Source organism: Pecten maximus, chromosome 1 (genome assembly GCF_902652985.1).
Source record: "Pecten maximus chromosome 1, xPecMax1.1, whole genome shotgun sequence".
NCBI lineage: Eukaryota > Metazoa > Mollusca > Bivalvia > Pectinida > Pectinidae > Pecten > Pecten maximus.
Genome location: NC_047015.1, coordinates 47,667,063 through 47,681,637, shown reverse-complemented (window position 1 = coordinate 47,681,637; position 14,575 = coordinate 47,667,063). Strand labels below are relative to the sequence as shown.

The following is a 14,575-nucleotide window of genomic DNA, read 5'->3' as shown; positions in this document are numbered from 1 at the left end:
ACGTTTCTTTAAGTACGAAAACGAATCTAGTGAATTTATCATTTATCTAAAAGATTTTTTTTCTATTTTACGACAATGGTGTATCGGCCGACAAGTTGACAGCACTTGCGGAAGTGGGGTTGTCCAACAGACAACAAATTAAACTGTCCAAGATTAAACAGCTTTTACTGGTGCCATTATGGCGGAGACGACTCTCCTGAGGTCAGAAATTGACAACAAATTAGAGAAGGTATGGTTTTCACCGTCATGTTGTGCAAATGAGGGAAATAAAGGCTAGCACCATTAAAAAAATACCTGGGTTCTGTGACTCAACTCGTCAAACAGGGTTCCTACTCTGACTATTGCTCTATGCTGTATACTGAGTAATGGGTGTGTTAGAGGTTTCATGATAGACCAAGTACATATGCAGTATACACTGGTACTCATATTGTTTCAAGATCATCACGTAATTGTGCAATATTAACAATTTTTTTAAATAAAAGAAGCATGTATGCCAATAAAAACTGAAATACTCAACATTGTCACATTTGAAAAACCATGGCCAGAAAACAATAATTTTGTCCACGTACAATATCTGAGTGGAACAAGATCACACCAGATATCATATCCTCCTGTCCAACAGCTGAATCCTTTAAGACTGCCCTCCTGTCAGTATATATCCCCCAAAATTAAGTAATACCTATATACACATCTTTTTTTTGGCATTCTAGGCTGCATCTCTTCTCTCTCTCATGACATTATCTTCAACTTGTTGAAGTTGTCATTACCATTTAGAAGTAGAAGTGAAAGTATGGTGGGGGTTACTTTCCATCATCAAACATCATACAAGGAATTCCTCGAAAAGTCGAGAGAGTCTTGTTGCGAGACGACTTTATATTTTACGATTGAGTGCGCCATTATCAGGCCTACTTATGACAGAAAAAATTGTAAGATTTCAGTATATTTGATTGATAACACATCTTTTAAAACATCTTTTGTTTGAATAAGTTATATTTTAACACTCAAGAAAAATAAGACATCAGCATCATTCTTATTTTGTTTTGCAGGAAAGACACAATCTTCAGACACTAAATGAAGCTATGAGCAAAAGTAACAGTAACACACAGAATATGCTGACGATCTTGGAGAGTTTCCAAAACAGACTGAAGAAGCTTGAAAGCACTGTAGAACCAGTATACAATGAAACTGAAATGTTAAGGAGGCGACAAGAAAGTATCCTTCAATAGGTTGTATTCGTTAACTCACAGTATCTGATGTTTCTAAGGAAGCTGAACTAAAATCAGAAGGAAAGTTAACACTTATAAACATTATTCAATATCAGTACATACACTATTATGATAAGAAGTAAATTATACATTAGTTTGGGGCAGTAGTCAAGAAAAAATGTATATATAATTGTTACCTGGTGATTAGATAACCTGTAGAAAAGGTCAAGGTCAACTGCAATCAGTTGGATAGAAAACACAACATCCCCCTTGTCCCTTCAAATTTTCAAAATATATAAAAAAAAAAGCTTTATAAGAATATGCACACATGTAGGTCAAAGATTAATTAAGCAAGAACTATAAATTGTTGTATATGATATTACAAATGAAATTCTTTAAGTGATATTAAGTTACAAAAGAGAAAGTTGTTTACATGAAAATGTACAAGTTTAAAGATATTAAGGCATTGTTTGTCAAAAATCCTTAATCAATTATCAAGATATTGAAAGAACCACAATGACACTGGAGAATGTACTTGGGTACTACCATGTGAGCAGAGAAGTTGAGGTTCAGATCAAAGAAGGGTAAGATTATGTGTCAAGTGTAAAATAATCTAAATAATAAAGTGTAAAATATATACTGGTATCTGTTCCATCTGTGTTTTCCTATATATCTAGTCATGAATATGTAAACATAAGTGAAATGAGAAATAAGAGAAACATGAAACTGCATTTGATAAATACTGCAAACAAAATTTCTGCAGTACTTGATTCATGGAATCATGATTTTCATATGGGACCCACCCAATTTTAAGTACACTATCATATATCTCTTAGTATTAGGACTCATCCAAATTTTGGAAATTTTACAAAAATTGCTGACTTTATTTTAACCAAGCATTGTAGTAACAGGATGATATGGTGCAATGAACACCAGTTGAGTAGCTGGGGTTAAGACATTGATTCCTATGTGTACAATGTATACCAGATGGTAGAGACAAATTATGTTGCTCTTCAGGAAATGTCAAACAATTTCAAACTATTGTCTTAAAGAAATAACTCACGTTAGACTTTCTTTTGTTTCTCTTCTAGTCCACATTCTTGTGGTCTCCAAAGTTACCTGCTACAGATGGACAGGCTTCTCCAGGCCCACAACTACTTCCAGAAACACAACCCAACCAGCCTAGAACTTGTTGATGTTGTAAGTTTCCATCTATAACTGAAAGTTATTATAATAGTATATCAGGAGTTGTTTAATATGTACTGCAGCATTAAACCAATTAAAGTTGAAGAAAATAATAAAGAAATTAACTGTGGTCTACACACATGTAACATATAAGGCAATCGTTCTCTATAACTGTTTAAACAACAGCCTGGTAATGTGTAAATCATTATTTAAGAACATATACTGATAGTGTTTTAAGAACATATACTGATAGTGTTTTAAGAACATATACTGATAGTGTTTTAAGAACATATACTGATAGTGTCTGCGTAAGTATACATCCTGACTTTCTGTAGAAAACAGACGAAGCTGCTGTGTAATGTGTTATTGACCTCAGTCAATAGTGTATGTATACAGTTTAAAGTATTATCCTACTTCAAATACATAACCCGAAGCATTTTTGTTTGCCATTCATATATACAGTATATTTAATTATATAAACAAGATCTGTCCAAAAATGTCAAGGTAAGGGTATAATTAATATCAGAAAAAAATATTATTGAAAAAATGAGTGTAGTATTTGGTTTTCTCCTTTTCAGATCCGCGTTTTTGATGAAGGAAAGGATGCCTTGCAGGTAGAGTTTCGTACATTACTTGGGCGACATGGCCGACCTGTTCCAGCCATCACTATTCTAAATCACATCAGTCAATATGAAGGTAGGTGTGTTGATTCTAACAGAAGCAGGATTCCTTCAGTTTCTTGTTATCACATACTGTTTGCTCTTCCTAGAATGACTTTGTACTTTTATAATCAATGATTGATAATAATATATCAATATCTAATGTTGGTACAATCCAGCTGAAGATGTTAACATGTGAAGTATTTTTACATAGCTTCATTTGTCTGATTCTGTACATGATGACCTATTGAGGTAATGATTCTCAAGTCCAAATATATATAGAGTTATGGCCCTTTGTTAACATTTTCCTTAGTGTATCTTGTTTAATCTGCTTACATAGAAATACTTTTTGGGTAAATGATTTAAAGTTTTGTTTAAATATTGAGTGTGATGCTTAATTCATTGATCACTTTGTCAGACCTACAGCCAGGGGAGGCAGATCCTCCATCAGAGATTGAACACTTGCCAGAGAAGATCATCACTGAGCTTGGACAGATAGCTAGGTGGCTTGTCACTAACGGCCCCACTACAGACTTCCTGAAAGATTACACTACCATGCGGTCATCCATGTTGGTGAAATCCCTCCAATGGTAAATATAGATTCTACCCAGTATGTTATAACGAAGTAGACTAGTCTTTGGTTTAATAGATACAGCATACCATTTTCTGTTTTCTTTAATTGTTCAATTTGAAATATATATCTGTATATATTACACAAGTTCTAAATGGTTAGTTTAATATTTTAAGTCCTGGATTCATTAGAACACACTGTTGAATTACAAAAATGTAAAGTTTGATGAAATTAATTTCAGGTTAAATGAAATAATCATACTCGTAGTAATGCCGGTATAAAACAATAGGTATGATATTTTATTAATTAACGGGTCCTATTGGCCTCTTGTTTACTAGCTATCTGTTTGACTGGTAGAGATATTTTCACATGTCACACAGACCTCCTGTTTAACTATGTATGTTGGTGTGTTACAGTTTGAAGGAACATATGAAGTCCTCCAGTGGTAGCAGTGTTAATGCCCTGTTCCCGGGACAACACTCACCAGCTGCTGTATGTATTGTTGGTTACATAGCTGTACATATTATAATTCACTTTAGACATAATATAGCTTTGTTCAGAACTTCTGAGACTTGTACAAGAGAAAGATATTAAGCAAAATGATAGATAATTATTTTTCAGAAAGGAGATTGATCACGATTTCTGACATGAATTGATTAAGTATTCTTTATTTTATTGAGCTGACATACATATATGTGATATTTTTGTGTAAAAAGCTATGTATATGATGCAGAACATCTTTATTGATGGGTGTATATCTGGAATAAATATGTACAAATCGGCCTGTGTACTTCGCTATTTGTGGGAACCAATATTCAACTGCCATTTGATTTCTCCAGGCCAGCAAATTTAGACCAAATAAAGATACACCAGTGAGGAAGAGTATGAGGAAAATTGCGTAAGTGGAAGATTTATTTATGTTTGTTACTGAAGACATTAACAACAAAAATTGATAATTTCTGAACAAAATGTAATCAACTTATAGAAATACAATGTATACAGATAATAGGAACAATTTTTCAGAAGTATATATGTATGTATTTTTTTCGGAATTAAGGTCTCAAAACATTTTGTGTTTTGTAGACATTCCTTCAGGAAGAAGGCAGCAACAGCATTGATACAGTCACCGTTTGATCCAGGTAATTGAATAAAAGAACTAGGGTGTACAATACAGAGCAAGGCATTTTCTGTCTGTTTCTATCAAATTTTGTTGAGTTTCTGTTAAATTCAACAAGTCCTGCACAGTTGTGTGTATTTTGAATAAATGGTTTTGATCATAGCTTCAAAACTTTGGGTTTTGAAAGTGAAGGGTGTTTCCCCTTGTGCCCTTACAGTTTATGCAATTTCTAGGCATGAAAATAAAAATGCATTCTTGTACTGGAATTAACCTTAAGATGAATCTTACCACTAAGAGATAAATGATAGTGGTCAGGATCAGTATTTCATTTTAAACCACATACAAAATTGCAAGGTATGAATAAAGTAAAGGCATTCATATTAGCAGGATTTGCTAAGAGCTGCAGCTCTACCACGTGGAATTAGCTATATAATCCCTTGGCCATATTGTCGAAATGAATAAGATTTCCACCCATAACCATGTAATTGCTTGCTCGGCATTTATCGTAGGTAAATTATACTTCTGGGTTTAACAGGTCATCGACGCCAAGGTTCTTATACAGATGTGATCAAAGAGGAGAGTCTGGACGTAGAGATAGATATCTACATCACAGAGCTTACCGCACTACTCAAACTGATGCAGGTTCGGTCTTGTTTCATATAAATAAAGCAAAGTTAATATATTGAATACTATATTTATCTACAGTTAAGTCCCTGTCCAAAAATAAGTCCCCTTCTTCTTTGTTTGCAGGATCATATCTATTTTAAAATGCAAGCTAAAAGTGGTTCACAAAAAAATGCCCTCCCCTAACTTTAATACTGGAGTTGGGTTTATTTGAGAATAAAAACTGCTATTCAATACTTTATTATATATTATAAATAGAATATGCAATATTTATACATTAACATATTTAAACATCAAACTCATTCCTGAATTTTTGCCTTGTGAAAATCAAATTAAAACATTCATTGTCTTCAAAAAACCAAAAGATTCATTTTGAGGAACTTATGAGTATGAGAATAAGTTTAAATCTGTAAGGGTTTTCATTTTTACCTAAAATTTATCGAGATGTCTATGTTTTGTTTTAGAGTGAGAACCAGCTGATGTCTGGTATTGTCCCAGAGAAGCACCACCGTACTGTGTTTGATGGTGTTGTCCAGCAGGCTATCGACGCAGTGGTCAGTGAGGGAGAGGTCAGTAGATGATACTGAGGCTGGTACATTTAAACTGCATTTCAATGCAATTTCATATAATCAGATTGGATACATTTTTTTCTTTTTTTCAAAATCATACAAACTTGAGATAAAGCATAGTTGATTAATTAGATACCTAAAACATTGTTCAACTACTAAACTGTCATTGAATATAAAACTACATGATGTCGTGAAAATATTTTCTAAATGACATTTTCACTTTTTGACTGATAATTTGTGTTGCAGTTGTTGGCGAGCAATGCAAAAAAGAATATTTTCAAACATGAGTTCATGGCGGTGCTGTCTATCTACCCAGTAGTGAAACACCTACGTACCATCAGACCAGAGTTTGATTACACACTAGAGGTAAAGGCACATCAAAGGAATACAGCACTTTATCTCGACTTAAAGTGCTGAATAATATATATTCCCGGCAGCAAAAGGCTTTAATATTATCTTGATTAAAAAGCATTACTGTTAACTAGTTGGAAAAATTACTATCTGTATATAATTGGTTTTGTATTCTTTGCAATTCTGTTGAAGATAAAGCAAATGTTTTGTCAAAAGGTTTCTGTGGGTATTAAGCCTAGTATGTCTTTTCTAAAAAAAGTGCATATATTTTATTTATACATATATTGGTTTACTGCCTACATCACTGTCTGTTGCTAGACTTTCCCTCACAGACTATATAGTCAGTGTTCTGTCAACAAGATATACTAATTGTAATCATTTTCTTTTTGTAGGGTTGTACTACCCCAACTCGTGCCAAACTAATCTCATTGTTGTCGACACTTGGAAGTACAGTGAGTAATTCCCGTTGATACAGTTCTTCTGTCTGTCTTTGTAATTATATCATCTAAACCTGGTTATATTCAAGGGTTCTACGTTCAGATATTTTTGGGGATAGAATGTTATCTTAAAAATTGGAAACCTTGAACATAAAATCAAAGACCATCTTATGATTTCTGACAACAAATACGAAACAGCTGCTAAATATGCTATACAGCCTAGAGTATACTCAAACTCAAATCCCACCATGCATGAGAATTTTCAGATAAAAGTCTGATTTCTGACTTTTTCTCTCATGTTGGCTGTAATGATATTTTTAATATTTCATTATAGAAAACACACTACAAATTGGGATTTCAGACTTTACATTCAGCTGCTCTGTCACAAAATAATAATTATTTATAAAAATGGTTCTTTCCATAAAAAAGAACAAGTACTATTTTACAGTGTATGAGCTTGAAACAAGTTAAAAGGATCAAAAGGATATTCATTGTCATATAAATAACTGAGTTTGTTGACTTTGTATAAGATGTTTTTATTGTTTATTCCAGGGTGCCAAAGCTCTGGAGGAGTTTGTTGAGAGTATAAAGGTGAGTACAGAAATTACTTCACACCACAACCTGTCAGAGGCAGAGTAATCCTACATCACATCACATATTTTGTTTAAGATTGACATTTATAATGTCTGCATAACCATAACCATTGACATATGGTACGTTCTGGATCACATGAGAAAATATGTTGAAAACTGAAAAAAACAACATCAAAATATCCATTAGGTGTAATGATACTTGGTGTCTAACTCTGCAGAATAACAGACAGTTAATGTCACATCTGTTTGAAGAAATTTACTGGCATACATGAGTTTGATATACATGCATTCAACTTTTACTATCATAATGAAGATCTGGGTAGAAAAATGACATTGGGTCTGTCTTATAAACCTTCAGGCATTCATATTTGTATCTTGATCTAAATCCACCTTGAAGGTAACAGATTTTATATATATTTTCAAACACTGTATTGCAGAACAGTGCAGGCCTATTGGACCTCTTGTAAAATATTGTGGTGATTTAGTATATTATGAATTTGATTTTACCATTATAGAATGACCCAGACAAAGCCTCTATGCCAAGAGACGGTACAGTTCATGAGCTAACTAATCATGTGAGTGCTTGGACTGTCGCAGAATTCTATCATTAAAGTATAAATTGATCAAGTTATGAATAAAGTATCAATACCATATTTTTTATCCTTGAATTCATCATAATACCACAAAAAGAATCTATTTAATCATTCAACTTTTTTTTCTGTTACAATAATAACACAGAATCGATTATAAAGGAAAGAAACTGTCGCAGAATTCTATTATTAAAGTATAAATTGATCAAGTTATGAATAAAGTATTAATACCATATTTTTTATCTTTGAATTCGTCATAATTCCACATATAGAATCTATTTAATCATTCAACTTTTTTTTTCTGTTACAATAATAACACATATTTGATTATAAAGGAATGAAATAAAAAAACTGAGGACTGTTATGTTGAGATTTTTTCAGGAAACAATTCCAATTAATTAACTTCTTAAAAATGGTTCCCCGCAATATGTATATAGATTTATGAGTATTCATTCCTGAGACTTATGATCTCCAATCTTGCAGACTATCATATTTCTGGAGCCACTACTGGACTACTCGGATACTGCTGGTGCCATGCTGCTGATGCATGGTAAGTAAAATACAGTCATCACAATGTGAGATTATATCAGATTTATCAATTGAGTATGACATCACAATACGAGTCCTGTGGTGTCTCCTGAGTTATGGCATTAAAATTATATCAGATTTATCAATTGAGTATGACATCACAGGACGAGTGACATCACAGGACGAGTCCTGTGGTGTCTCCTGAGTTGTAGCATTAAGATTATATCAGATTTATCAATTGAGTATGACATCACAGGACGAGTGACATCACAGGACGAGTCCTGTGGTGTCTCCTGAGTTGTAGCATTAAGATTATATCAGATTTATCAATTGAGTATGACATCACAGGACGAGTGACATCACAGGACGAGTGACATCACAATGTGAGTCCTGTGGTGTCTCCTGAGTTATGGCATTAAGATTATATCAGATTTATCAATTGAGTATGACATCGCAGGACGAGTGACATCACAGGATGAGTCCTGGCATCAAAGAATAGCTTGAAGACCTGACCCAGGTTTCCTCAATAATCCTTATGTTAACATTTTCCATAGAAACTCAAAATTAAAATTCCCCAACATTCAATAATACATTCCTATGCGACATTTCAAGTTACTAAGGATTTCCTTTAAGAATGAATATTGATGAAACTGAATTCAGATAACTTAATTTTCATATAGAGAACGTCAGTGGAGGGGATACTTTTGAAGCAGAAACAACTATAAACAGAACGAGAAAACATTTGAATTTAATCTATTTTGTATCATTTAAAAATATGGATATTTTGTTCATCATGAAAAGTTTTGTGATGTAAATTTGACTGTAGACCTTATCAGAAAGTCTAAACATTATATTTTCTATATGTATCGCCAGTGTCGGATCTAAAGGTGTGTAGGATAAATTGTGTAGTAATTCTTCACTGTCATCTTAATTTCAGGGGAGAAAGCTGCTCCATCTGAAGCTGTTGATGCCAAGAAGAGTAGACTGAAGCTCGCAGAGTACTGTAGTATGTAGCAGCTACTATTGTCACTCATAGTTTTAAAAAATATCAAAGATTTTAAGAAAAACTAAATCTGTTTATTTGTTCTGGATTTGAATTAGAATTACTTTGCCATTTTGTGATAAATTACTAACTTGGTAAGTATAGATAGTAAGGGCACTTGTCTGATCAACAAATACTGTAAACGAACATGTTTTAAAGGTAATTTTATTTTCAGCAGTTTTCCTACTGAAAGCCTAGATTATGACTGTGCCAACTTCAGTTTCTATATATTTTTGTATTGAGGATGTGCCAATTCATTGCTGTGCTTATCTTTTCATATTTGGTTGTGTGCCAAATTTTGCACCTGCCGAATAAGTACAGAAGACCAATTATATTGAATTTAACATGCTACTTATCTCCATTTCAGCCAAAGTTCTGTCGGCATTAGGTCTGAACCTAAGTAACAAAGCAGAGACATACAGTGATCCCACATTGAGGCCTGTGTTCATGTTAAACAACTACAACTACATCCTAAAGTCTATACAGAGGTAGGACATGTTAAACAACTACAACTACATCCTAAAGTCTATACAGAGGTAGGACATTTTAAACAACTACAACTACATCCTAAAGTCTATACAGAGGTAGGCCATGTTAAATATTTACAACTACATCCTAAAGTCTATACAGAGGTAGGACCATGTTAAACAACTACAACTACATCCTAAAGTCTATACAGAGGTAGGCCATGTTAAACAACTACAACTACATCCTAAAGTCTATACAGAGGTAGGCCATGTTAAACAACTACAACTACATCCTAAAGTCTATACAGAGGTAGGACATGTTAAACAACTACAAGTACATCCTAAAGTCTATACAGAGGTAAGCCATGTTAAACAACTACAACTACATCCTAAAGTCTATACAGAGGTAAGCCATGTTAAACAACTACAACTACATCCTAAAGTCTATACAGAGGTAGGACATGTTAAACAACTACAACTACATCCTAAAGTCTATACAGAAGTAGGACCATGCTAGCACTTAAATACAGGTCTAGGTATGGGTTGTCAGTTCTGCTCTCAATAAACAATTCCCCTCATGGAAGCTGGGATCAGAGACTGTTCTGTGCTAGGGCATGGCACTTCACATCAATTGTTCTGGATAATGTGTCCCATACATTGTTTATGTGAGATAGCAATCAATCAGCTGCTACAAACAAGTTCTACCTCAATATAATCCTATGTTCACAGGACAATAACCTAGCAAACAAATAATTGTTCTAAAAGTCTTTAAAACTAGCTGTCGTCTCAGTAACAGAATTGGTTTATCCTATAAATATGCTAATTTCTTAAACTGTGTCATTAATACTCAGTAAAGCATTAGTGTTAGTTTTAGATATTTCCGTTCAAGATACATTATGTACAGTTATACATGGTTAATTTAGAGATCTGGATTTATACATTTGTAATTTACAGATCTGGGTTACTAGACCTTATCCACACGTGGAATAAGGAGGTGGGGCAGTATTACGAGGACAAGATACAGGAAGAAAAGAAACATTATTCCCAGAGGTAGGTTGACTGAGGAAATATCACCATCGAAGGGGAAAATGAATTACTGTAGTTTTCATTCACATATAAGTCTATGCAAACCAATAAGCCCCCTTAATAATTTTTACAGTATCTCGCTGATAGGTAAAAGATAAATTCATTGTTTAGAAAATGAACACTTCTCTCTTAGATGCTCCTTTCGGGGATATTTTCCCTAAGATAGGCTCCCAATCTGACAAACAGGAAAAAGGAAAGATGTGTGTGTTTTTATATCTTACTTAGGCAAGTGCATGTCAAGTATTTGGTATTTTGTTTCTCTTACTAAACTTAATTGTAAAAATCATTATTGAGGAAAGAGCCCCTCTCTCCCTGTGATTAGTATAATTTAGACCTACTTCGTAGAGAGGGCATACCTTTTGTGATTACAAGGGTACTATGAATCCTTATATAAAATATAGCACATTTGAACTGCCAGATATTTTTAGTCCCCTATTGGTGAAACCAAAGGGACTATAGGTTTCCTCCCTGTCCATCTGTCAGTCCGTCCACTCAGTGTTCCGAACTTTTCTTAGCCATGCTTCAAGGTATGTTGGAGAAAGTTGAGTATGTAACTTCAGTATGAGTAGCTACACGTCAAATTATAGTTTCAGGGGTTTTGGTTCAAGGTTACTTACTATTTTTAGCGGGTGGGGGGTTAAGGAAAGGAGACTTGTATTGCTTTAGCAATACCTAGCATACTTTTTCTTCCAAAACAATCTGGTAGAACTGGTAATACTGCATTGTTGGTTGTTGTTATTTGCAGTTGGAGTCGAGTGATGCATTACATACTGGAGGTCAATGAGCCAATGTCTATGCAGAGAACACAGGCCTTGGAAACAGCAAAGGTATATCTAATTTTCATCTTTGTGGTCATAACTAATCACATTAACTATTCTTTACTACAATGTAGCTTTATTTTAAAGTTTGATAATATAATAGATCAGTTTCGGTGGCTAAACTAAACATAGATTGAAAGAAATGCTAATAAATATATAAATAGAAATAAAGATGTTTGATTTGAAAATATTTCAGTTTTCCTTATTCCTATTGGTCACTCTTTTTTATTGTGATTTTCAATTTCAGTTAAAGGACAAGGAAAAACAGAACATTAAAGATAAGTTTACCGTGAGTATGAAGATAGAAGATCCTGATCTTATTTTTTAACTTGAACTAGCTTAAGGATCTGCTTATGGAAGAACAAAAACTGCAGATACAGTATAATGTAATTGAAATGCGAGATCAACATCCATTTATATCCTAGGTTTGGTGATAGGAACAAATTCTGAAATCCAATAGTAGATAAATACAATGTAGATGTTTACTGGGCCTGCGAAAAAACTTCACACATGTTGATAATGGATCATAACATTAGAGTTTCACTGTTTTTGGGTCAAGGTCACTGTTACTATTTTTAGCGGGGGGCATAAGGTACATGCAATACCCAGTATGCTTGTTTCCTTCAATCTGTAGTTTTCATGTTAATATATGTACATGATATTGTAATCATTCTTCCAAGAATTGATTAATATTTTTTTTAATTATTTTTACAGGGGTTCAACAAAGAGCTGGACGAGATCTTGCGAATGCAGAAAGGTTATGCCATACCAGACCAAGAGTTGAGAGAGATGCTGAAAAAAGAAAACCGAGATTTTATTGTGCCATCTTATACAGTGTTCTTACAGAAGTACGAGAAACTGAATTTCACCAAAAACAGGGATAAATATATCAAATATTCCATTCAAGATGTTGAAGGAACCATTGGAAAGTTTTTTGACACATCTGCCTAGACACACAATAAGGAAATAAACACATTCCATTACAGGATATCTGCTGCAGTATTTGTGCAATCAACAGTATAGAATAGTTCAAGAAAAAAATCTCCCCTAACACAGACATCTGAAAAAGTCAAATAGTCTTTGTACATTCAAGACAAGAGTTTTTAGACACATGATTTTCTTTGTGGTCCAAGTATGCTTCAACATGATAAAGATTGTGCCATTGTGAAGTTTTCAACATCGGTGAAGAGACAGAATCTTTTATATCAACTTTTCAGAATCGGTGAGAATACGTAATTCTGTCATGTCAAATGCTATTGTGTGCCCTAAATTTATCATTATCATTGTGAGCAGTGCTACTCAGATTTGATGTAAGCAATTCTTGATCTAGTCATTCAAAGTTGTCATTTAGTGACAAGAATTGAGCATCAGTGAAACTAAAAATAGATCAAATTATGTCTACAAATTATATATAGTTACGTACATGTAGTTCAAACATTGTGGGAAAAGAAAACAGTCAAACCTTTTGAGTTTACTGTAATATTTAAATTGCCTTTAAATGGCTTGTTTCACCTTATTCATCATTTGAGACTCCAAAATCTAGCTAGTGTGCACATTGTAGAACATGTTTCTCAGTTCTCTGAGGTGACTCCTATCAGTGTAGAGGTTTGACTACATACCAGTACAGATCAACATGTTTTTAACACCAAGATAATATCTCCTGATTTAACTGCTACATGTAGTGTAAAATTGTTATTATGTTGCTGTGAGGATAGGTATAAACTTCGCTAGCCTAAGGGTTTATTGTACCAATTCATAATTTACCAAACTTATGCTATCTACGTAGGGAATTGTGCAATATTTTATATGTAATGTATAAGCTTCAATAAATTAAATACGTGTATACAGTACCAAGTTTTGTTGAATTCCTGGTGAACTATGTATATACAGTGAGCTGCATTTCTGAACCACTCAAGGGACATGTAAATTGTTTTGGTTAATATAGCTGTTTGGATATGTGATTTCATCACAACATCTGATGCAAACTTATTTTTTGCGGGCAATGGCAAAAGTTCATATTATATTAAGTTTTTATGCCCCCGCCATGAAATGGTACATATAGTGTTACCCTTGTTCGTCCTATTCCGTCAAGATGCAATGTAACTAGCTAATCTCAGGAACTGCTGATGTGATCCTTAAACTGTTTTGAATCTTCGAGTGGCAGCATTTATGTCTTAGGCATTTTCTAGTTATATATGGCATACTACTGTTTATTTTAGTCAGGCCTTGTTGATTTACCTTGGTTACAACAGCTCAGTCGGTATAGTGTAAGACTAATGGAGACTCAAGTGAAGATCCCAGGTGTGCAGTTTGATACCTATGTATCAGGAAGTAGAGATCACTCACCATCCTGTGCTGTCATGAATGTGTCCTCCAAAAAAACACTTTATTCCAATTGTTTTAAATACTAAATAGCATACAATGGGCATTTCATAAAATGTTCAGTTAGGAAAAATCAGGAATTTTGTTGAAAACCTTTCGAGAAATGTTTTTTGAATAACAAAAAGAGAAAAGATTGCAATACTGACATGTAACAAACTAATGAACTAAGTTTGTAATCCACACGATTGAGTTGTAGGGATAACAGCAGCTATCATTTACTAGCCACAGGTATCAACATGTATAGTCCACCTTCCAGAGGCCCAGGGTTATATTTGGCCAGTACCACGATGGGATGAAGGATTTGGTTGTTAAATGACCTTGATGCACTTTCAAGAGAAAGTAACATCAGAT

General features: G+C 33.8%; 1 protein-coding gene across 1 annotated transcript; it reads left to right on the top strand.

The window, feature by feature from the left end:
- Nucleotides 1-83: 83 nt before the first annotated feature.
- LOC117336186 (exocyst complex component 7-like) lies at nt 84-13,692 on the top strand. The gene is made up of 22 exons (XM_033896596.1): nt 84-229; nt 1,047-1,212; nt 1,705-1,789; nt 2,297-2,405; nt 2,969-3,086; nt 3,468-3,639; nt 4,037-4,112; nt 4,460-4,518; nt 4,704-4,759; nt 5,273-5,379; nt 5,826-5,930; nt 6,177-6,296; nt 6,674-6,733; nt 7,271-7,309; nt 7,827-7,886; nt 8,385-8,451; nt 9,367-9,435; nt 9,839-9,959; nt 10,893-10,988; nt 11,770-11,851; nt 12,090-12,131; nt 12,557-13,692. The coding sequence occupies exons 1-22, from the start codon at nt 179-181 to the stop codon at nt 12,791-12,793; spliced, it is 2,097 nt and encodes a 698-aa protein (XP_033752487.1). The 5' UTR covers nt 84-178; the 3' UTR covers nt 12,794-13,692.
- Nucleotides 13,693-14,575: the final 883 nt, after the last annotated feature.

Coding starts and splice junctions, on each gene's coding strand:
- LOC117336186 (XM_033896596.1), top strand. CDS start 179: ATGGCGGAGACGACTCTCCTGAGGTCAGAAATTGACAACAAATTAGAG. Junction 3,640..4,036: donor TTGGTGAAATCCCTCCAATG/GTAAATATAGAT, acceptor GGTGTGTTACAG/TTTGAAGGAACATATGAAGT. Junction 4,113..4,459: donor GACAACACTCACCAGCTGCT/GTATGTATTGTT, acceptor TGATTTCTCCAG/GCCAGCAAATTTAGACCAAA.